The following is a 22274-nucleotide window of genomic DNA, read 5'->3' as shown; positions in this document are numbered from 1 at the left end:
GCGGATGTCTATGGCGGCGATGAGTACTGTTTCTGTACTGTGGGTGGCCTGAATCTAGACTGCATGGGATCAAGGATCTCGTGGTTGCTGAGGTGGTCGAAAAGGAATCAGTTGATTAGCTGCTATAAGACATTGGTCAGGTATGGTAAGAGGGAGATGGTTCTGTAGTTGGAGAGCGTGGCTGGTTCATAGTTTGTTTTTTTGAGCAGAGGTGTGATTGTGGCACTTTTCAGGTGGCTGGGAACTTGATTGAGTAGATGGAGGTGATAAAGGTGGGTTTGTGTGCTTTGTTTATTGGTAGGAGTCCTATGGTGAAGGCGTGGTTGAGGCAAGTACCAGATGGTCTTCATGTTAGCGTGGGTCATGAGGTAGGAGTTCATCTATGGGCTTGATGGGATATTTAGTTGTGATGATGACTGGGTCCAGTTGAGGGTCAAAGTTCCAGTCAATGATGGTGGTTTATTTACAGAAGAACTCCGAAAGCTTCTTGCAAAGGTCTTGAGACGGGGTGATGATGCTAGCAACCAGTGAAATCTTTGATTATAGCGAAGATTTTATTTGTGCTTTTTGTGCTGGTGTAGAGGCCGTCTACTTAGAGCTGTGTGCTTGATGTTCCATATCTGCTGGTGGTAGTGTGAGGGTAGATTTGAAGATGTCTTTAATCATGGTGTCTTTACTTTTTCTCCATTTGAACTTCAGTTGCTTGCAGTGCTATTTTGTCACCCTGAGTTCCTAAGCTAACCAGCTCATCTGTGGTCGGGGTCTTGACATCAAGTTGCGCATGAGGGGGGCCAGGGCATTGGCACATGCAGTAAACCAGCTGCTGAAGTTGATGGCTTTCGGTATGTTACTAGTGAGCTCGAGCTGGAGTGCTGAGTGGGTGGAAGCCCAATCCTCTTTGATGCCTTTCCAGCTCCAGCAGGCATGTCCAGTGGTGGTAGGTCTGTGGTGGTGCAGAATGGGAATGCTGAAATTGACGAGGGCCTGGTCTGTCCAAGTCATAGTTGCTAGCTCGTCAACTGTGATGTTGCTGATTGATGAGAAAATCAGGTCCATTAGGTGTATGGCAGTGTGGGTGGGTTCAATAACGTGCTAAGTGTGGCTCAGGTTTTCTAGGACTGTAGAGTTCGTCGGTGCAGACTTCTAGGTGAAAGTAAAGGTCTCTGAGGAGGATGAACATGCTGGTGCTGATGATGGGTGTGACGTCTGTGATGTCGTCTGTAAATTTGGTTTGGGTCCTGGCGGTTCTTTTTTTTTAAATTTAAATCTGTGGGAGGTGACTTCATTCGCACTAAGTAAGCTTTAAACCTGAAAAATCTGAAACGTCCGGTTCCAGACACAGAATGAAACATTTCCTAGCTATTGTAAGGTGGCAGAGGCAATGATTATTCCAAATGAATCTGCTGTCAAGCGTACATCCCGCCAGAAATATAAGGACTCCGTTATTTCATTGAGAAGTATATTTTCTTAGATTAAAGTACGGCGCTACGTTCGAAGTGTTGATAAACTTGCCTTATAAATAAAAATTATGATACAGAGTACTAAATGAATCATGTTTCTGCAGTTAAAGACAAGCAATAAAGAAAATATATCCATAGGGGCTCATAGAGCTTTGGTATTGATTCAAATTTGTTAAAGTTGACTTCGCAGTCAGGCTTATATGCAGTGAGAATTGCCGAGTATTATAAAGAAAGATAAAGACACTGTGACAAAAAAATGTGCATTTAATAGAAATTAATCTCTCCCTCGCGATTGGAAGGAAATGTTTCACTCTTCTTGGGCTGTTGAAACTAGTTTGCCGCACATGCATATCTCCCCAATGCTCTCATCGACTGTGAAATCAGACTGGATGCAACAGTAGAGATGTTATCTACCAAAGGCCCTGCATGGATAAGCTGGAACGCACCTCTTAAACGATGCCGGCTGCCTCTCAAACCTTTTCAGTGACTGGTATCTGATGAACTCACTGTCAAGCAGCATTCTCTGCGGTGGAAGTCATGCATGCATCCTAAACAAGGGAGCTGAAGAGAAGTGCTCAGTGGCACACTTCAACGAAATGTGTAGATCTTTGATCAGATGCTCCAGTGATTTGAACTGCAAGTGGTTGACTATGACGTCACAACAACTACACTTAGGAGGGCCATGGCGTAAAGTGATAACTGGTGGCCATCGGTTAATACGCGTTAAATGTGCCATTTGTAAAGAACCACAGCTTTTGTACTGAGATAACCCTACCCCTGCGCCATTTAATCAACCAATCGCGTAATATTTGTGGCAGTGTGCTCAAGTAAGACATGAATATTCAGAGATAGCTTTCTTCGCGCTCAAATAAAATGCGCCAGGGAAACAAGGAGGCAAAATCTCAAGGCCCTTCGCTATGGATTTACCCTCTTTCACAGACTTCCTTCACTTTCTTTCAGTCACGAAAACTAAACTTGTCAAAACCCACCCACACATGAAAATCAGACCTGACCAACTGCTCCTAAGTCCCAAAAATACCATCCGCTGCTGCAAACTAAGCTGCTCCTTCCAACAAGCCGAAATACTAATCCATCTACAGGTAGCGAACATGGGAACCAGACACAGACTTGGCCACAGAGCAGAAAGGCGGCTGCTAGGTCTCACGAGAGCTTGGCACACCGAGACAGATCTTTTCCCCTTGAAACTGCTGGGGCAAGTATATCTGGGTGGCACACAGCTGTAGGGTACTTGACAGGCGTTTTGGCAATGTAATGGAGACTGAGTATGAACTGATAAGATCTTGAGCTAGTATGGTACTTTACTATCAGTCTTTCCCACTAACCTGTAAAGTGGAAAGTAACCTGGACAAGGGGACGATGCCATACTCCAGTGCTACAATTATAAAAGAACAGTGGTCCCTCAGCAGAACATGTACATTATAATATGATGGGAAAACAATTATGCCTATATGTGTTGTCCGATAGATTCAAATCTTTTTTATCAAACAATATCATTGACTAGGTGGGTGAAAACAGACAGTTAAATTAACTAGAAGACTCAGGTATGTGAGAGAATAATCACAATTCAGAACAGCCCTTCAGCACATTACTATAGACATAAGAGTAGGGTCAAGGTGCTCTACTGTAGCAACAACACCTTTATTAATGTTAATCACTCATCCATGCTTATAAGCTCTACTAAAGCATTCCCATTACTGACAATGGGAATAGGGCACCGGATCCTAGTTTACAGGCAAGAAATACTTTTCTTTTGACAATATGTTGAACAAAAAAATTGATTATGTTTGATGACAGACGTGGCCAACACTGAATTCATTTTCCAGGTAAATATTACTGTCAGATTCCATATAAAGATCGCCACGGCAACAAACCTACCTTGCGTCTGAGGAATGTACGGTGCCAACAGTTTGGCTCTCTTCTTTTCATAGCCCTTCTGCGTGATATCACCTAAAAAGAAAGAAAAAAAACAAATCTTTACTCACTCACACCTGGACTGTAACTTTCAGAAGACTGAACTATTTTTCTTTCTTTTTTTAGAAACGAGTTCCCCCATAATCATTACTCAAACTAGGTTTAATAGTGATGATGCAAATATTAATTTATTAAAGTCTCAACACTTGTTTTTTAATCATACAAAAGAAAGGCAGCTCTTTAGTGATGCCAGAAGATTACACAGTTAGGGAGACACAGATAAGCAAAGATGTCACCGTCTTCAAAAGTAGGAAAGCTCATCAGTTGACCAAAAATGTTCCTAAGTTGCCACACCCAAAAAGACCCCTAAAATGACTTCTATAAATTTACAATTGTTATATTTTAATCTTGAAAAACACTAACTTTTTTGTCCTTGAAGTCAAGGGGGGCAAGTCAATGTGGTGGTTATATTTTGCGTAACATGTATAATCTAAGCTTACTCTCTTGTTTGAATAGGAGGTACAGTCATCACTTTAGTGTAGACCAAAAATGTATTTAAATCCAAAACACACATTTAAAAAGAGCTTTCCAAATTTGGAACATCACCTCTGCGATAAGGTATAATTTCATATTAAAAGCTCCAAATTAAACCCACAAATATACTGCATTGAATTTTCAGATATAACAGATGGCAAAACAAATTAACCTCATCAGGTAAGCATTCTAGACTCTGCTAGTGTAATAGGAGTCCCATCCAGATTCTTTAAAAAAATTAATTGTAAAGCAAAGATTGATGGCTGAATGTGTAATATCTCACATAAAAAAAATTGGTTATCGCTACACAAAAACTAAAATTAAGATATTTGCATAGTTCCCTTTCCTTTAAAAAAAACAAAATATCAACAGTAAGTTAAGGATGTATTTACAAATGGGTTCATAAATTAATTGCAACATTCTTGGGGCAGAAATAATTGCATAAACTTCGCTCCGAACATTACAAAATCCATCATTTTTTTGCCAAATTAAATACTGCAGGAAATCAAAGTTTTGGCCGCAAAAAGTAGGTAGAAATGAATACATCTATATAGTAACCCTCAAAGCAATGAATATGTTTCAGCCAAGTATGATGACATGGTTTATTGAAAAACACTGCAGTAACAGGCTACTGTGCTGATAATGCTCTATAGTACTCCAGAACACATTTATAAAATAAGTTTGAAAACAGTTTTATCAACTTAATGAATCTTCCACATGCACAGAACTGAGCAATATACTGCTATGTCGTTTTTTATATGGTCCAACACCGTGTGCTTCTAGTTAAATGAAGAAGACCAAGAGAAACATTTGAGTGAGAAAATCAGGTATCGACCACTGTTCTTCCCATTTTAAGCATATGAAGAATTGTCTTTAGGTAGTACTGCATATAAACAGACAATCCATATCTACCAGGTGCCAAGAAGTTCCTATAGGAGAACTGTAAATCCTACATGTGGATGCATTCCATTAGAATTAAAATTTCTTTCAGAGCTAAGAGGATGCAAAGTCATGCCTTTAAGAATAATTGTCCATATGGAAATTTTCTTTTACATCTTAACACACAGACTAAATTCTAGCTAACCATACCAGTATCTAACATATAAAACGTGACTGTATATGCGTGATACTTTAAAGTAAATCAGTGGCATATTATCCAAAAAGGAATAACTGCATGCAAACATATTTGTACTGGACTGGTCAGGTATTGTGGAAATTTGAGAGTCTGAGTGCCAAGATATGTTTTTAATAATCAATCTGTTTGAACAGCCGAATACAGTAGTGTGTAGGGAGCGGCTGTGGAGCGAATGCATGTTTCAGAGCCACCTTTGTCACCCCTCTGCGGTCTATGCTTCTCGTGTACATGTGATCGTCAATTGCGCTCTCAAGACATCCGATTGTCCATCCCTCTATGCAACCACTTCGGTAAGGAGGAAATATCTTCTTCATACAACCAATGGAAGGCTATGCAAGAATTTTAGAGCCATCACTCAAGCAAGGTCCACTATTGTTTGTGTCTACAGGACCCACCTACATAGTGCTGAATTAAATCATGTCCCTTACAAGTCCACACAAAGAAGCTGCAGACCTGTAATATCACCAAAAAAGCAAGTGCTCATTTTACAGCAATGCAAGAATGGTCATTCTCTCCCTAAGATGCACGACTCTGTATGCTTTTTGCATGCCTATACTGTTGCCTAGTTGTGTTGTCGTAGCACCACCTTTCCAGCTCTCTTAGGTGGAATCAAAATACAATTTGGATCCAAAAGTGATGTTAATATGAATCCACAGTAAAATAAAAGCGACAAAGCTACTTTAAAAAAACAAGCATTGGCAAATCGAATCGGTCTGACTTATTAATGCATTATCAAGCCAGACCTAAAAATCCATGTATGTCAATTGACTGCATCCTCATATCTGTGCTCCTGCCACAGGAAAACACCATAAGTTATCTAGATATCCAAAACACTTTAATAGCATTATATTGGCACGTGTGTACCCCTTAAAGTTCAAGCTCAGGTAGTTGGATAAATAATCAAATTGACAACAGCTGTGTGGAGGGCAAGCACTTCTTTTGTGGAGGTACACAACTTCAGCCCAATCAAAACATGAACTCCTGGCTCCTAACATGTGGGCTGAGCCACAGCCCTTCTCTTTGGCTGGCTCCCAGCATGTGGACGGAGCCAAAGTACCTCTCCTGGTGATTCTCACATAATTGACTGGTGACAGCTGCCTTGCCAAGCCAAACCATAAAACTCACACCTTCAGCTTAAAATGCCCAACTTGTGTCTGAACAAGAGTCTTGCGATAAAGTTGAGACTGATCAGTTCTATTACTTAATACAGACCCTCGTTATCCACAGGCACCCAACCAACAATGTTCAACTGGAATGGCAAACACCATCTTGAAGCAAGATATGTAAACATATGTAAGACCATAAAAGTCATAAAACACAGCTTTGCCCTCAATTGCCGGTGTCTCATATAAAGACTCCAAAAGGCACCTCTCCGTCTTCTTAGCAACTGTGCTTAAAATGTGTTTGCAAACAAAGAAAATTTACTTCTACCAATCCAATACATTTCAAGATGGCTATATTTCTGTAACAGTATTTACCCATTTAAACATACCTTGCACGCCACATTCACTGTATTAAATAATTCGCAGTCTGCTTAGAAAGCTACCTGCGAAAGAGTGGATGAGGGAGCTGCAAATCTCTCCCGGTAAAATGTAGCAGAGTGCTGCTTTTGTTCGCCTTGAGACGGTTGACCAAGGCAGTGAATATTGCCATCATACTCCATCTCTTTTCAGACAACTGCTGGCAATCATAAAGTGAAACCAAGGCATGTATGAGCACGGAATTTGAAATAACCTACCCTTTCACCAGTGACATGGCATTCCTAAACTAGAGAAGCTTCCTGGCAAGGTAGCATGGTACAACTGTCCCTAACTCGCCTAGCTTATGATCATTAGAACTAGGGACTCCTTTATGTTCCAAGTCTTCCAACCTGGCACATTGTAAATGCTATAAAATCATATGTATTTAAAAGTATAGCTGCCCCTTTAAAGAAATTGCTGGCCTAGTAAGTCTTTCTTATATTGTGACCCATAAACGACTGTTTTGAAAACTTCTTCCTCAATGGAGTCGTCCAGCCAGTGTGATTAAGGTAACTCACTGCATATAAGCCCGACTGCGAAGTCAACTTTAACAAATTTGAATCAATACCAAAGCTCTATGAGCCCCTATGGATATATTTTCTTTATTGCTTGTCTTTAACTGCAGAAACAGAGGGCCATACGTAGTCAGCCCATATAACACTGTCCTGCACCTCTAGGCACATGTTCTACAAATTAACGTGTTTTTCTTACACACATAAACCAGGGCCGACTAGACTCAAACTTTGGAGTAGGGGGGAGTAACATTTTTAATGTGTGGACTAGAGGTATCTTCAAAGCCTCCATCACATTGACTAGTGAGTGGTGCCTTCGGTGTTAAATTCTGCATTTCAATACAAACTGGGTTGATATACCTGGAAGGATGTGGAACCTCATTGTCCAGTTTCTGTGAAAGTCGGTGGCAAATAACGTCTTACAAAACACACTGGGCCTAGTTATTTTAGACAACTGTTGGCGAGTGGTGCAGCTTAAGCACATTTCTTTAGTTATTTTCTGTTCCCACCAATTTTAGGGTACGCAGCGGCCTCCAAGCCCTGAACTACAAGAGACAGAATACTAGGACCGACCTGTTGGCGGTGGAGATGACCCTCGGGTGGAGTAGTCCTGGCTGGTTCCACTGGAGGGTGGCCCTCTGATCTCTCAGTGCTGAACTGTTGGTCCAGGATGCACCTGAAAGTGCCCTGGTCTTCTCCTTATTGGGCCCTTAACTAATTAAATAATCCTGTGGCCGAATGAGGTTCAGTATGCGACCCCAACTTCACATGCTACCTGTGACTTTCTAGGAGGTCAGTGCTGCAGGTGGGCTCGGGAGCGCACTTACTGTCTACGCCTATAGTTAACCTTCAGATGAATATGGAAGGTTTCCAGCTCGAACCTGCAAACAAGCCTGCACCACAGTGGACCCTGCTGTCTGCAATTGAAGAGAGTTCGTTCGCGGAGATGCTTCCCCTAGATGCAGAGCCTAAAATACTTCACCCTGATGAGGAACAAACTTCCATGGGTACTTAATAGTCCAGCAGGCAGGGGAAGACTACCCATGAGACTGTTGACCACGTTCCTTAGGGGCTTGGTGAACCAGAGTTTGGAACAGATTGCTCTCCACTGGTCTACAGGCCCTTATTCTGACTATTTTGAGTTGAGCAGTGGAGTCTCACCATTAGATATGGACAGGCCCATGAATAAGGAACACATACTGGTGAGAGAATAGCCCGGTCCAGAGGCAGAGGCCATGGGGAAAGACAAGCCTCTCTCCTTGCATGCGTAAACCGAGGTAGATACATTTACAGCCACACCATAAGAGGTATCCAAAAAAGCAGGTGAAGTGGTCTATCCCATCGCCTCTCTGACAATTCAGACAGTGGTGATATACTGCAAGATATACAAGCCTCCAAAGCAGCATTTGACACAAACATCGGGGAAGTAGCTCAAGATGTGACACTCATCGGTCAGGACTTGTGTAATGTGTTCAACAGAGTATTTGAATCGGAATGGTGTATAGCAGAACTAGAAGATGCAGACGAGAAGCTGAAGCCTACTGAGTCGCAATGGCTGCGATGTCCAACACCTTAGAGAAACTATGTGAGATGCAAAAAACATGGCAAGGAGGAGCAACCTTCAATTTATTCATTTCCAGATGGTGCGGAGAGCTCGTCCCCCCCAAGAAATTCCTTGAAACTTGGATTACCTCCTGGATACGAGCAGATACATTGTCACCATGTTTTATAATTGAAAGTCCTCACAGGACTTTGACACACAATCCGACTAAGGTATCCCAGAACTTATTGCGGTCTTCTATGACGTCTTAACGCATAGTGCCTTATGGACAAGAAGTGCCCACAATTTTTAATGCAGGGACTGAAAGCTTAGTTTGACTTAAATCAAGAAACAATAGATTCAGCTGCCATGCTATGGGCCTTCAGGAAGACCACCATGCGGGGGGTAGCCAAAGCCTTTCTAAAAGCAAAGGAGTGGGAGAAATATCAGCCTTAAAGAACAATATCCCTGCATTTGTACAGGAGGATTCAGTGCAATACCCAACAGAGGCAGACAGAGCTTCTCTGAGACAAATCTGTTTTGAAGAGGCCAGTCAGAGCTGGATCGCTTCAAACAGGCGAGTCTGTGAATGGGTGGGAGGGGAGATGTCTCGTAAAGTACTAGGCTGGTTGGCCACTAGGGACGTCACTTCTAGAGTGATTTCTGATTTGCTTGATCTTAAAGGGAAGAGGGTCTAGAAGGCAATGAAGATGCTGTTTATTTCCAAACCAAGAGAACTCCATGCAGGAGCGTTTATCCCCTCTTATTGCAGATCTCTCCCTGCTCATACTAAGCATGATGGGCAGGCCTACACTATATCCACCCATCACCTTCGTTGAAACTGAAGGTACTTTAAAAGAGATGAAACCTGGTAAAAAAAAAACGTCAGCCGCTCCTCTTGCCACATTTATTGGATAAGCACATACGTAGAAAGGTCGGTTTTCCACTGACCTGAATCTGGCCATTGTTGATATCCACAAACTGGCTTGTCCTCCCAACCAATGTGCCGCCTCCTGCATAAATGCTGGAATTTAGATCTATGCTACCGGCTCCTCAGAGTGTTAAACTTGTTTGTCCTTCTGGACCAGTGCTTCCTTATTCCCCACTGAAGCACCCAGCAATGCACACATAGGGTACATACTGCCCTAGTGCAGCTTGATTAGCTTGAAGATCCTAGCGCCCTCATGCTTAAGGACTTTGAAAAAACATGTTAATCCCTTGATTGGTGTACTTACATACATGGGGTTTGGCCCTCGGTTAATGTCCTATGTTTGGGCCCTGTGTGCCCATCCCCAGGCACAAGTTCAAGTGAATGGAATTGTTTTACCATCATTCCGGGTGTGTAGAGGAACCACACAGGAGTGTGCCTTGTCCACCCACTTCTGTTTGCTCTGGCAGTAGAAACATTGTCAGAGTGGGTCAGATGTGACACTCTGGTCTGGGGTTTCCATTGGAACAGCATGCTAGACCGTAGAGCATTGTATGCAGACGACTTACTTTTATTACTGACCCACAGAATGTCACCAGTCCCCGACTGAGCCAAAATCTTGACCTTTATGAGGAAGCCTCTGGCTTTAAAGTTAACTGATCCAAGTCTCTCCAGGTCCCGCTTAGAGGAGATAGGAGAAAGATGGAGTGTAATCTGGTCTTTAAATACAGAATATTTACCTATCAATATTTGGAGTCACAATTCACTACTTTTGCTCTTATGACCACTACAAGGGGGCCTACCTGTGGGACTTTCCAATGTTCTAATAAGCTTCAGGAAATTCCACTGAATGCATATACTGATTTCCTGGCTCTTGAACACTTTTCAGAAATGTCCATTTATTTCCGATCCATGCCGGGTTTTGTGGAAGCCAGTCTGCTCTTGCAAAAACCTATTACCTAGAATTCCCTGCTCACTGCTTTGTCTCCACCCCTCAACAGATGGGTGGAGGACTTCAGCACACCTGTGGCTGGCAGGTGCTAGCCTGCTCTCACCTGAGGCATGTGATCACAGTGAGCTCTTTTTTAACCCATTTTCCTTCGGTCCAGCGATAGTCATTGTAGCACTGTTCTGGTTTGGCTGACCCCTTGTTTCCTCAGCTTAGCTTTTGCTATCCTTGTTTAAAGAGTTCCTGAGCTATAGTTATTCCTTGTTTCCTATTCCTGAGCTATAGCAAATTCCTTTGTTCCTGAACTAGCATTGCTTGGAGTACTACCATGATTCCTGAGCTGTAGCTAATCCTTGTTCCTTAACTACTACTGTCTGCAGCGCTCGCCTGAATTCTTAACAAGGACTTTTTAGTGCGCCCTTGAACTCTCTTGTTCTGTATACATTGTTTATCCTGGCAGCTGCTTTCTTTTCCCTTCTAGTTTGCTGCCTTCCTATTCCTGCTGTCTTAGCCTCTAGTTTCCTTCCATGATTGTTACTTGCTTTCAGCAAGAGGTGCCCTTGAACTCTCTTGTTCTGTAAATGCCATTTTTCCCTGTGCCTGCTTTAGTTTCCTTTCTTCCACTTTCTAGTTTTCTACCTTCCTATTACTGCTGTCTTAGCCTCTAGTTTCCTTGTGTGATTGTTACTTGCTTTCTGCCAGGTATGCCCTTTTTTTTGTTTCTTTCCTATTAAGCACTCCTCCTAGCTATCTCCTTGTCTATTGTGGCTGAGTATTTAGTTCTACACCTTTGCTGGTCCTGCCTTGCGTGTTCCGATTTGATCACTAGGCTCGGTGGTCATAGCTGACAACCTAGGTGGTGTTTCTAGTCCACTGTGAGTATTGTCTGAGTTACTTTCATACCATCACCATAGGTATCAGCTCTGCCTTTGCATGTATATCCTATAGGTGGGTATTGGCAGCCGGCATCTGTAACAGTAATTGTGGGTGAGAAACGTACGGAGCTTCTGTTTTACCGTGAGGATCTCCTTAGTGCTTTACCCCAAATTACCTTTATTGTTAATGTTGTTATATATATATTTGTCTTGCAAGTCTATCCTGTGTGTTAGTCTGAATGCCAAATTGTCTCTTGAGTGCCTGTTCTTTCTGAGCCCTACCTCTCTTGTTCCCTTGTGCCGAGCTTTCCCTTTGTATCCCCTTTCTCCTCTGACTTTCTGTGATCTTGGGCAGCTCTGTACCCAATATTCTGCCTACTTTGTATACCCTGTCACCAGTCCTTGCCAGAGTTCCTGGTAATTTATGTGTAGACATGGCCCTGAGCCCAGCCTTTTGTACAATCTTAACCCTACACCATAATTGGCCAAGATATAAAAAGGATCTCAACAGATGGAAGCTTCCACTTAACATACTTGGCAAGGTGGCTCTGTTCATGTGTAGGCCCTTAGGACAAAAAATGACAGGAGGGAAACGAAAATGGCAAAGGGTCAACTTGCCATCTCCACACATCTCCAGCTTATATATTAAAATATTTACATACTACTTGCCTTACTCCCAAGAAACTAAGGTGAGCGAAGAAGCTTCCTTTAGCAGATAAAGATGGCGATTTCTTCCATATGGTCTGGAAGTGTACTATTATTCTGAAATACTAGTCTGTATTATTTAATACCATGTCTTGAATACTGGGAAGACCTAAGACCTATTGAACCTAAACCCAAAAATGCTCTTTTGGGTATCTTGGATGACTTGGGAGGGAGTCGCAGGGACCGTACCCTAGTGGGCATAAGTACTATAATTGCTAAAAGAGACATTGCAAGGCATTGGAATAATGTTGACACCTTTCGCCGAGAGACAAACTGTAATGGACTGGTGCACAAAACAATTGGAGCCTGTCTACCCAGCTAGTGGCTGACCACATAAACACCGCAAGATATGGGTGAAGTGGTCAGATTGTTATGGTTCCACTCCCAGCAGTCAGTTCAATGATGCATGGCTCTCTGGCGTAGGTCTCAGGGCCTTTGGTGCCTCCCAGCAGACTGGCTACCTACATGGGAAAGATGCTCAAAATGCATGTAACCTAGAACAAGTTAACGTGCCCAAGCACCCACACTTAAATGTCAGAGTGAAGGCTCACTCCAGTTTCTACTGTTGTCCAGTTTGGACAGGAATTTCCCCTATATGGTTTAAATGTGTATACCCCTGCCCTGAGTAAGCCAACTGCACGAAAAACTGGAATCCTAACAATTTCACTGCCCTGGCCAACATGCTTATCTACTAATGACAAGGAGAGGGTGCACGAACAGAGAGCCCTTTTTGTCGACATTGAACGAATGTTCATGTTGTGGGTTGTTGACATGAAACAGTGATGGCAGCATACTGATTTCTGGAAATTAACTGAACTCAATGGCACTTTTTTCTGTGTCAAAAGGGAGTTAGGCTTACCAGTTTCACTTGAAAAAAGCTAATTTCCATTGATTTAACATCTAGACCCTTGAGCTAACAAGGTGCGCGTGTGTATTTTGCATGTCTGTATGTATGAGGAATGTGTCACAGCACACATGTCGTAGCTAGATTCCATGTGAGATTTGAGAAAGAGTGCAGAGACCAGAAGGGTGCATTTTAGATTGCTACTAGTTTAGCCAGGCACAAAGCTAAAGGTGTATACAACTTTCGTAATGAAGTGTATTTCCTACATTCCCATGGCTGGAGAGTGGTGGAGACTCAGACACTGAAGTGAGGGGGGATAGAGACAGGACTGCCCATTTTAAGAGGACCTTTTTTAGCAAGGGTGATCAGCTTTCTATCATTTTCTAGAAAAACAGAGGTTGGTTTTCTAGACCTCCTGGTACCAAGGACTGTCAGTCAGTCAATGTGCTAACAAGAATAAGAAAACCAGTTTTACTGAAACCACCACACATCCCTCAGAGCAATATTTGAGCCAAATGTGTTCAGGTAATGATCAAACCCAAGAGACATTACAATGAGAGTTAGAAAAACCCCAAACCCCTATTTTATTAAGGATTTACACGCCAAAGAACACTAGAGCACGAGGGATATATTTTAAAGATTTATTTAAAAATCGAAATCTTAGTCTACTGCACAATATGAATTGTAACCACAATGAAGGCAACTTTTACTAAAGGCTTAAATAAACGAAACTATTCCAATATGATTGCCGCTATAAATTCATAGCAATCATACTCTCATTTTGCTATTTCTTATGCGCTAATTCTAGAGCAGCAAAGAAAAATAACACCTATTTCGAGTCGCAGAGATGGTACACACCTGCATATCTGTTTGAATAATAGATCTTATGTTCAATGCAATAGCAGGGTCTGCTATTCTCGCCTCATGAGGCTAGATGCACTGATAAGTCAGCGAGCGAAGGCGAAGCGCCTCCTGTCTTAAGTAGCCTTCAACTGGAACTGGAGATATGTGCCTGTCTGGCCTGTCCCCGTGTCGCTTTGCATGAAGATTCCCCTCCATCTCTCACGCTTTGTGCTAACTTTCATAAGGTTATTTCACTATTAGCATAAACAATTAAAAAAAGTGGCCTGATGCCCTCGCACTTATTTTCATTCTTCGAGAGTATGTTCTTTTGAATACCAACAATAATTGATGGGTGTAATTGTCAAGCTCTCAGAAACCCTTAAAAATCAGTAACAAAAGACTGCTTAAAAAGCAGTCAGCATTTATATTAAAGACTGTGAATATATTCACATAAGCGTGTGTATCACATTGCAAAAATATAAATTAAATTTGTGTTGCATTACTCATGATAAGTATTTGTTTTTGATTGATTAACTGGGACATTTAGAAGGGAAATAACCAGAATAGAGAAAACACAAAATTCATAACAAGGGATGGCTGATCAGATTTTCCTGCACACTGCCATTTAGCAGATGCGGGTGAGTAAGCAGATTATGTAGTTAAGGGAAAAGATGTTTCACGGAAGGGCCTACCATTTAAAAAAAATCCTGAATCCTACTTCAGGAAGGAGTCCTCACACTTCATTATGCCCATGTTTTGAATAACCCTTCTCTGAGCCAATATCATCACTATATGCTATGAATGGCTTCACTTGTGCCCAATGGCTGGGTCTACATTACAGTCGGAAAATTATATCGGAAAGGGAACCAACCCAAACCATTGATCCACAAGTACTGCCTGGAGAATGGGAATAAGTGTGTCCCAAACAACCCCACTTTGTTCCAGTTCCATGTTCTTCATGGCCAAGGAGCGGCTGTGAGACCAGGGTTGATCGCTGCATGACAGCCAGTCTCCGTGCGGTGAGGGGCATCATCTGAAGACTTCTCAACTTGCAGTAGAAGCAAAGGGTCTCTATAGCACTGAGTCTGCTCTGAGAGGGAATAAGAGTACCTGGCTCTGCAGGATGAGACTATCCTGAACAAGAAGTCCAGTCCTTCCTGGTGATTTAAGCACCTAGAAAAAGATGACTGCCATCAGGAGCTAAGCAAGTGCCGACCTCTGTCGTGAAGGGCCATGCAGTCTCCCAGCATTTAGGTCATAGGATGAACTGCAGGAAGAAAATAAAGCCAGAACAACAGTTTCGCATCTGACACCTATTTTATCAATTGAAGAAAGAGGAAAGGCTGAGATACCCCTTCTGGAATTCAGATCCATGCCCTGCATGTTACTCATAGATCACTGTAATCAGCGGCAGCTGCAAGTAGTCAAAGTTGGGGGTGGGTATGAGAGATCAATGCGTGCATGCATGGTGAGTGGTGAGAGTAAATAAAAAGAAATAACCACTTACCTTGCTTGCTGCATGACGTCTGCTTTCCTCCTCACTCCGTCCATGTTCAGCTGTCTAAAGCAAATTCCCCTAACCAACCCGGACGCTGCTCTCACCAGCATGAGAGCAGTACTAGGATTGGAGGGAGCGGCCTTTCTCAACGCTCCCGAGGACACTGGAGGTTGGCGCTTGCTCTAACCCAGCTGTCTTAAGTTAGCTAGGTTAGAGAAGTTTAAAATGGGCATGTCTGGCTGTCCGTTGCAAGAAGTTTAAAATGGGCCTGTCTGGCTGTCCGTTGCAAGAAGTTTAAAATGGGCATGTCTGGCTGTCCGTTGCAAGAAGTTTAAAATGGGCATGTCTGGCGGTCCGTTGCAAGATGGCCGACAAAACAGGCATGCGTACTTTAAACTGAAGTGCACAGCTCACTGCTGTGAATCTGCTCGTCCTGACACTCTGTACAGGACAGGTGGATGAAAAATAAAATGGTAATAAATTAACTTTATTCCCGTTTTATTTTTCATCTATGGGGCTTTACTGGAGGGCATTTTTTGCAGTGGGGCAACACTCACGGAGAAGCCGCCCCTGGCTGTATTACCACAACACTCTACACATCGCTATCATCTGTATTAATTAAAATGAAACATAAAACATGATGACAGACTACAACATGCCAAAAAAGCACAACAGCCCTATTATGAATGGCCCAGCTGACAATGCAAAAATGCAAAAACAAAAATTGATGGACAGAATGCAGAACAATGTCATACATTCACCCCAGTACAGAGATCTGGGCCTAAATCCATCGTTTTTTGCTCACCATGCCATTCGAGGTTGAACCCAGCCATATGCAAATCAGTCTTGACCCTGTGCCCCATGGGAACAGTCCAGCCCGAACTGCCAAGCCAGGTCCTCCCTGGACTGGAAACAAGCATCCTAGGACCGGTTTCGGGCTTTCAGCCCTCGTCAGCCAGGATAGCTTGATTCCAGTGGCATGGAGAGCAAGGGACTCACGTCTGAGCATACCCTTCCCACTCGGGGTGACAAATGCAAAAACAACAATTGATGGACAGAATGCAGAACAATGTCATACATTCACCCCAGTACAGAGATCTGGGCCTAAATCCATCGTTTTTTGCTCACCATGCCATTCGAGGTTGAACCCAGCCATATGCAAATCAGTCTTGACCCTGTGCCCCATGGGAACAGTCCAGCCCGAACTGCCAAGCCAGGTCCTCCCTGGACTGGAAACAAGCATCCTAGGACCGGTTTCGGGCTTTCAGCCCTCGTCAGCCAGGATAGCTTGATTCCAGTGGCATGGAGAGCAAGGGACTCACGTCAGAGCATACCCTTCCCACTCGGGGTGACAAATGCAAAAACAACAATTGATGGACAGAATGCAGAACAATGTCATACATTCACCCCAGTACAGAGATCTGGGCCTAAATCCATCGTTTTTTGCTCACCATGCCATTCGAGGTTGAACCCAGCCATATGAACGATGGATTTAACCCAGATCTCTTGACTGGGGGAGAATGTATGCATTGTCAGCATTCCGTCCATCATTTGTTTGTTGTAACGCTTTTCGCCCTAAGTGGGATGGGTATTCCCAGACGTGGGACCCGTGCTCACTACGCCACTGGAGTCAAGCTATCCTGGCTGATGACGGCTGATAGCCAGAAACCGGTCCTAGGATGCTTGATTCCGGTCCAGGGAAGACATGGCTTGGCAGTTCGGGCTGGACTGTTCCCATGAGGCACAGGGTCAAGACTGATTTGCATATGGCCATGTCTAAACTGGGGTGGTGTAGTGGGCAAAAGAACGATGGATTTAACCCAGATCTCTTGACTGGGGGAGAATGTATGCATTGTCAGCATTCCGTCCATCATTTGTTTGTTGTAACGCTTTTCGCCCTAAGTGGGATGGGTATTCCCAGACGTGGGACCCGTGCTCACTACGCCACTGGAGTCAAGCTATCCTGGCTGATGACGGCTGATAGCCAGAAACCGGTCCTAGGATGCTTGATTCCGGTCCAGGGAAGACATGGCTTGGCAGTTCGGGCTGGACTGTTCCCATGAGGCACAGGGTCAAGACTGATTTGCATATGGCCATGTCTAAACTGGGGTGGTGTAGTGGGCAAAAGAACGATGGATTTAACCCAGATCTCTTGACTGGGGGAGAATGTATGCATTGTCAGCATTCCGTCCATCATTTGTTTGTTGTAACGCTTTTCGCCCTAAGTGGATGGGTATTCCCAGACGTAGGACCCGTGCTCACTACGCCACTGGAGTCAAGCTATCCTGGCTGATGACGGCTGATAGCCAGAAACCGGTCCTAGGATGCTTGATTCCGGTCCAGGGAAGACATGGCTTGGCAGTTTGGGCTGGACTGTTCCCATGAGGCACAGGGTCAAGACTGATTTGCATATGGCCATGTCTAAACTGGGGTGGTGTAGTGGGCAAAAGAACGATGGATTTAACCCAGATCTCTTGACTGGGGGAGAATGTATGCATTGTCGGCATTCCGTCCATCATTTGTTTGTTGTAACGCTTTTCGCCCTAAGTGGGATGGGTATTCCCAGACGTGGGACCCGTGCTCACTACGCCACTGGAGTCAAGCTATCCTGGCTGATGACGGCTGATAGCCAGAAACCGGTCCTAGGATGCTTGATTCCGGTCCAGGGAAGACATGGCTTGGCAGTTCGGGCTGGACTGTTCCCATGAGGCACAGGGTCAAGACTGATTTGCATATGGCCATGTCTAAACTGGGGTGGTGTAGTGGGCAAAAGAACGATGGATTTAACCCAGATCTCTTGACTGGGGGAGAATGTATGCATTGTCAGCATTCCGTCCATCATTTGTTTGTTGTAACGCTTTTCGACAATGCAAAAATGAGCATACCTTTTAAAAATTGATACCCCAGGGATAGGCATTTAAAAGGTGTGATCATAGTCACCCAGTACAAGCTGTGCCCCTTACAATGGGGCATAATGTAGATTTAGGATCTTTGAGTACCATATTCTACCTGCACTGGTGTTTACCAGGCATTTTTCCCCTTGCATTTTTGGCTGGTTTATCCTGTATAAAAAGGTCAGTGGTGCTGTAATTATCACACAGTCTGTGATTCTGATCACTGTTTAACCATGTTTTGTACTTTGAAAGGCAAATTTTGTATCAGATTCTTTCCATCACATGACTGTCTTGCTCTCAATAATATTCTGATGAGTTTGTATCTTTAGCATTTGTTGTTTTCAAAGGGGCAGATTTATTTAGAAGTCATGCAACGCAATGCAGCGGTGCCGCATTGAGTGACGGGAGAAAGCAGGACAGCGCCGTATCTAACATAAAGCGGTGTTGCTCTCACCTCCCCCCCAGCACTGGCACAATTTAGGCTGCCTTGAGGTACAAACACACATTTGCACTGTAGTCAAGAGAGTCTGTGCAAGGGTTTTGTACTGGAAGGGTTTTGTTCTGGAAGGATACTATGTTCGGCAATAGTTTAAAAAACGTTTCCAACTTTATATGTGTGCTGTATAGTATATCACACATGCAGTGTTTGAAAGGTATGGAGAGAAAAAAAAACTCTGCACCAGTTTGTATCATTTCTGGTGACAGTGAACCGGCGCCGTTTTGACATATCTGGCCGAAAGTATGTAGGACACCATTGCAGTGTATCAGTGGTGATCCACCTCTTGATGGTGCTTACCGTGCAAGGGGACTGATCAAGCCATGAGAGCGGATGGCATGGTGCACACAAAGCTCTAACAACAACAAACAAAGCCTCATCAAGCTGTGGAAGGCCATCGGGTGGCCAGCAGCCCCATTCACGGGGGGGGGGGGGGGGGGGGTAAAGCCCTCTTAGCCCAATGGTCACTGCGCCCTGACAACGTTTTTAATCCTTCCAAGTTTATAGTAACAATCTGCTGTACGCTTAGTGTTACATTGTAAGGGATGCCTACATTGCTGGTTACAATACCACTGCCTTTAGGAAGTACAAAGAAGCCATAGATGACACCATGTGGCAAATCTCAAACTTGTTGATAAAGCCAAGAGATCTGGAATGGCCTTCACCAATATAATCTAAAAAAAACACTGGCTAAAAGCAAAAATATTTATTTGCCCTGAAAATGCACACTTTGCCAAAGTAGTCAGGCCCCGAATGGAACTACTACTCGCGGAAGGGTACAATGGTATCACCCACAATGGTTAGTTAGGCCGCGGCTCAAGTGGGCTGACCCGCTGCCCAAAGCGGCAGTGGGCGCAATAAACACCCAAATGGCACAAAAGACCAATGAGTTAAGAGGGCTGCCTAAAACCCCCAATAAAGACCAATGTGTGTAATTTTAATAAAATGAGGCGGTCTTGGTAATGCCAGACCTAAAAAGCAACGTTTTTAGCTGCTCTAGAGCTTCACGTGAGCGGCTGCGTGGGCACTTCTGGAGGAAGAGGTTTCCAGACATTAATGCCTGCGACACAGGCAGCTCTTCCTCCCGTGGGGTTAAAGGTTACCTCAGTGCGTACTCCGGCATACTTCAAACCAGGCAACAACACCGAGAGGGCGTGCCAGACAAACCGAACGTGCCGAGGCCGTGTGCGAAGCGATAAAAGACGAGAATGGACAGATGCCAACGTTTAGTGACAGAACCCGGCCTACAAAAGGTGCTTTTCCCGCCACTCAGCGCTGGCGCTTAACGCGGCCTTAAATTACATCTCTCCGGATTGCAACGGGAAATGAATTCTTCGGATCAGCACAGCAGTGTGTTTTCCAGTTACCCTTGGTGACTGGCCTGTCTGATTTTTAATTATAATGACTGAATGCGCAGCGCGCTTGGATACAGTCCCAACTGGCGGGTAAACGCTGAAAGAAGCTACTGCATTCTCCTTAGAGCTTCATTCAAGAGCTTTGGTAATATTTTTAAAAGCCTGGAATATTTCTGCTTAACTACACAGAAACATTACTTCTCCGACTCACCAAAGGCCACACACAGCCTGCACTTTCACTGCTCCGGTTCGACTCCAGCAGGTTGATAACAACATAAAAACACGTTAGCTGTTTGTTACCCCTCTCTCTTTCCTGTTCTGCTGATGTGCAGGAAATGGAAACATTGCAATCAGAACATAAATACGGATTTCCTAGCAGCACTGACTTCATTTAGCTGGACAGGAAGAGAATGGGACAATGAGAACCCTGGCGAGATCGAGGGCCGCCCCAGTTGCCCTCCAGCCATCTTCCATCTGTCACGTGGCAGAGAGGAGAGAGCCCGAGGAAGGCGCGCGAAACACATGCGGCCAACCATGTTCTTTTCAGCCACGCCGGCACGAGGAGCGCGTGAATGCTGCAATTTCAGATAAAAAATAAAAGTAATACACAGAATTGTAGATGGGTAACTGAATAATGGGGGTGTTTTTCAGCAAGAGGTTCTGAGTGACAAGAAAATTGACATCATAGACAGCTAAAGCTTTGCTCTCATTGGCTACCAGAACCCAGTGGGAAATAACACCCTTGTCATTCATTTTCCACCCATGTGCACTAGTCATTCTATGTACAGCCCCACAAATCACCTGCCCCTGCTTTCAACAGTTAGGCAGGGGAATAGTGGGGAGCCGTACAGCAAGAACATGCTTCTCCTCCCTAAAATACCTGGCCTGCTACCAACTGTTGTGACATCCCTCCTAAGCCCCTCCCGAAACAGTGACATCCCTCCGAAGCCCCTCCCGAAACAGTGCCCTTTGCCCCCAAAGCAGACAGATCCTGCTGAGTTGTCACACTCAGAGACCTGCCAAGGGTAACAACTTTTGTTACCCACAAGTCTTATGTCATAGCAGCGAATAACCCGTTTTAGAATCTGGCTGTTATAAACTAACTCAATGGCGCTCATTTTATAGATCTCTGACGAGCAAACGGTTGAGTGAAAGTATCGGTAATAGAACCTGCAGATCACTCCAGCAGGCACTCAACCTAACAAACTAACCTTCCTGCATTGAACAAGAGGCACTACATGCTCTCGGTTAGAACAAGCACCGGCTGTCACTATCTTCCAACACTGACTGAAGAGACTTGAATGATCCCCTGGTCTGGCTGAGTTCCACTGGGTACTCCCTTTCACACAGCAAACTTCAAGACAGTGAAAGTTAGTTCTGGCATGGTCTGTTGTGCTTTATAGAAAACACCCCTTTCAACCGAGTAGTACAGTCTCAGGAGCAGTGTACATATTTTAGAGAGTGTCATTTGCTAATGCCCACTTACTTACGCATCGTACACCACAAATCGAATAACCTCCAGGTGGTAAAATAATTGATGAAGTTATTTTTCCTACCACAAAAGTAGTTTTATCTTCTTTGGTATAAATAAATACAGAATCAACCCTATCCAGATTGCAACATATGGTAACAAAGCGTATGTGTACCTCTACTGTATGCTTAACCAATCCAGACATCCTGCCTCTATCAAAGATCAGCAGGGAGAAACTTCACTTTTTTTTAAAAAACTTTTTTTTTTTAATTGATTTTCTTTAACAGTTCACATTTCATATTATTTAAAAAGTACAGCAGTGAGAATATATAAAGGAACAGCGACATGAAGACATCACAGGTTATCTGCCATTTAGATGAATAACAGACGATTACCACATGTCAGATAGTACGACCCAGCCACCAGGACCACATCACGGATACAACATCCACTTTGTTAGCATTGTACATCAGAACAGCCCACATCAACACGCCGTCTCCTGAGTGACATAATTCAGCTTAATAGGGCTAAACATCTTTCGACCCATCCACAACCCTTACCGAGAGATATTGTTTATACAAACCCCAGAAGCTTTTTGGGCGGCTCTGTAGGGCCTTAGCTCACTGTATATTTCAGACTGTGTATTACAAAATATCATATCTTTTTCCCATTCAGACTTTGAGGGGGGGAGGGCCGCGTGCCCAGTGCAACGCTATCCGATCCTTTGCCAAAAGTGAGCCCAAACCGATAAATCCTTTGGCACAGGTTTTGTCTATCCTAATA

General features: G+C 43.8%; 1 protein-coding gene across 2 annotated transcripts in view; it reads right to left on the bottom strand.

Annotated features, from left to right (window-relative positions):
• Positions 1-22274, bottom strand: part of DIP2B (DIP2 acetate--CoA ligase B (putative)) — a 768291-nt gene that overhangs the window by 547373 nt on the left and 198644 nt on the right. For both annotated transcript variants that reach the window (XM_085654541.1, XM_085654539.1), the window contains exon 2: positions 3357-3428. In XM_085654541.1, the coding sequence (XP_085510667.1) occupies positions 3357-3428 (72 nt within the window). The remainder of the gene's footprint in view (positions 1-3356; positions 3429-22274) is intronic.

Source organism: Triturus cristatus, chromosome 4_1, assembly GCF_964204655.1.
Source record: "Triturus cristatus chromosome 4_1, aTriCri1.1, whole genome shotgun sequence".
NCBI classification, from domain to species: Eukaryota; Metazoa; Chordata; class Amphibia; order Caudata; family Salamandridae; genus Triturus; species Triturus cristatus.
The sequence above is the reverse complement of the archived record's forward strand: the minus strand, read 5'-3'. Positions and strand labels throughout refer to the sequence as shown.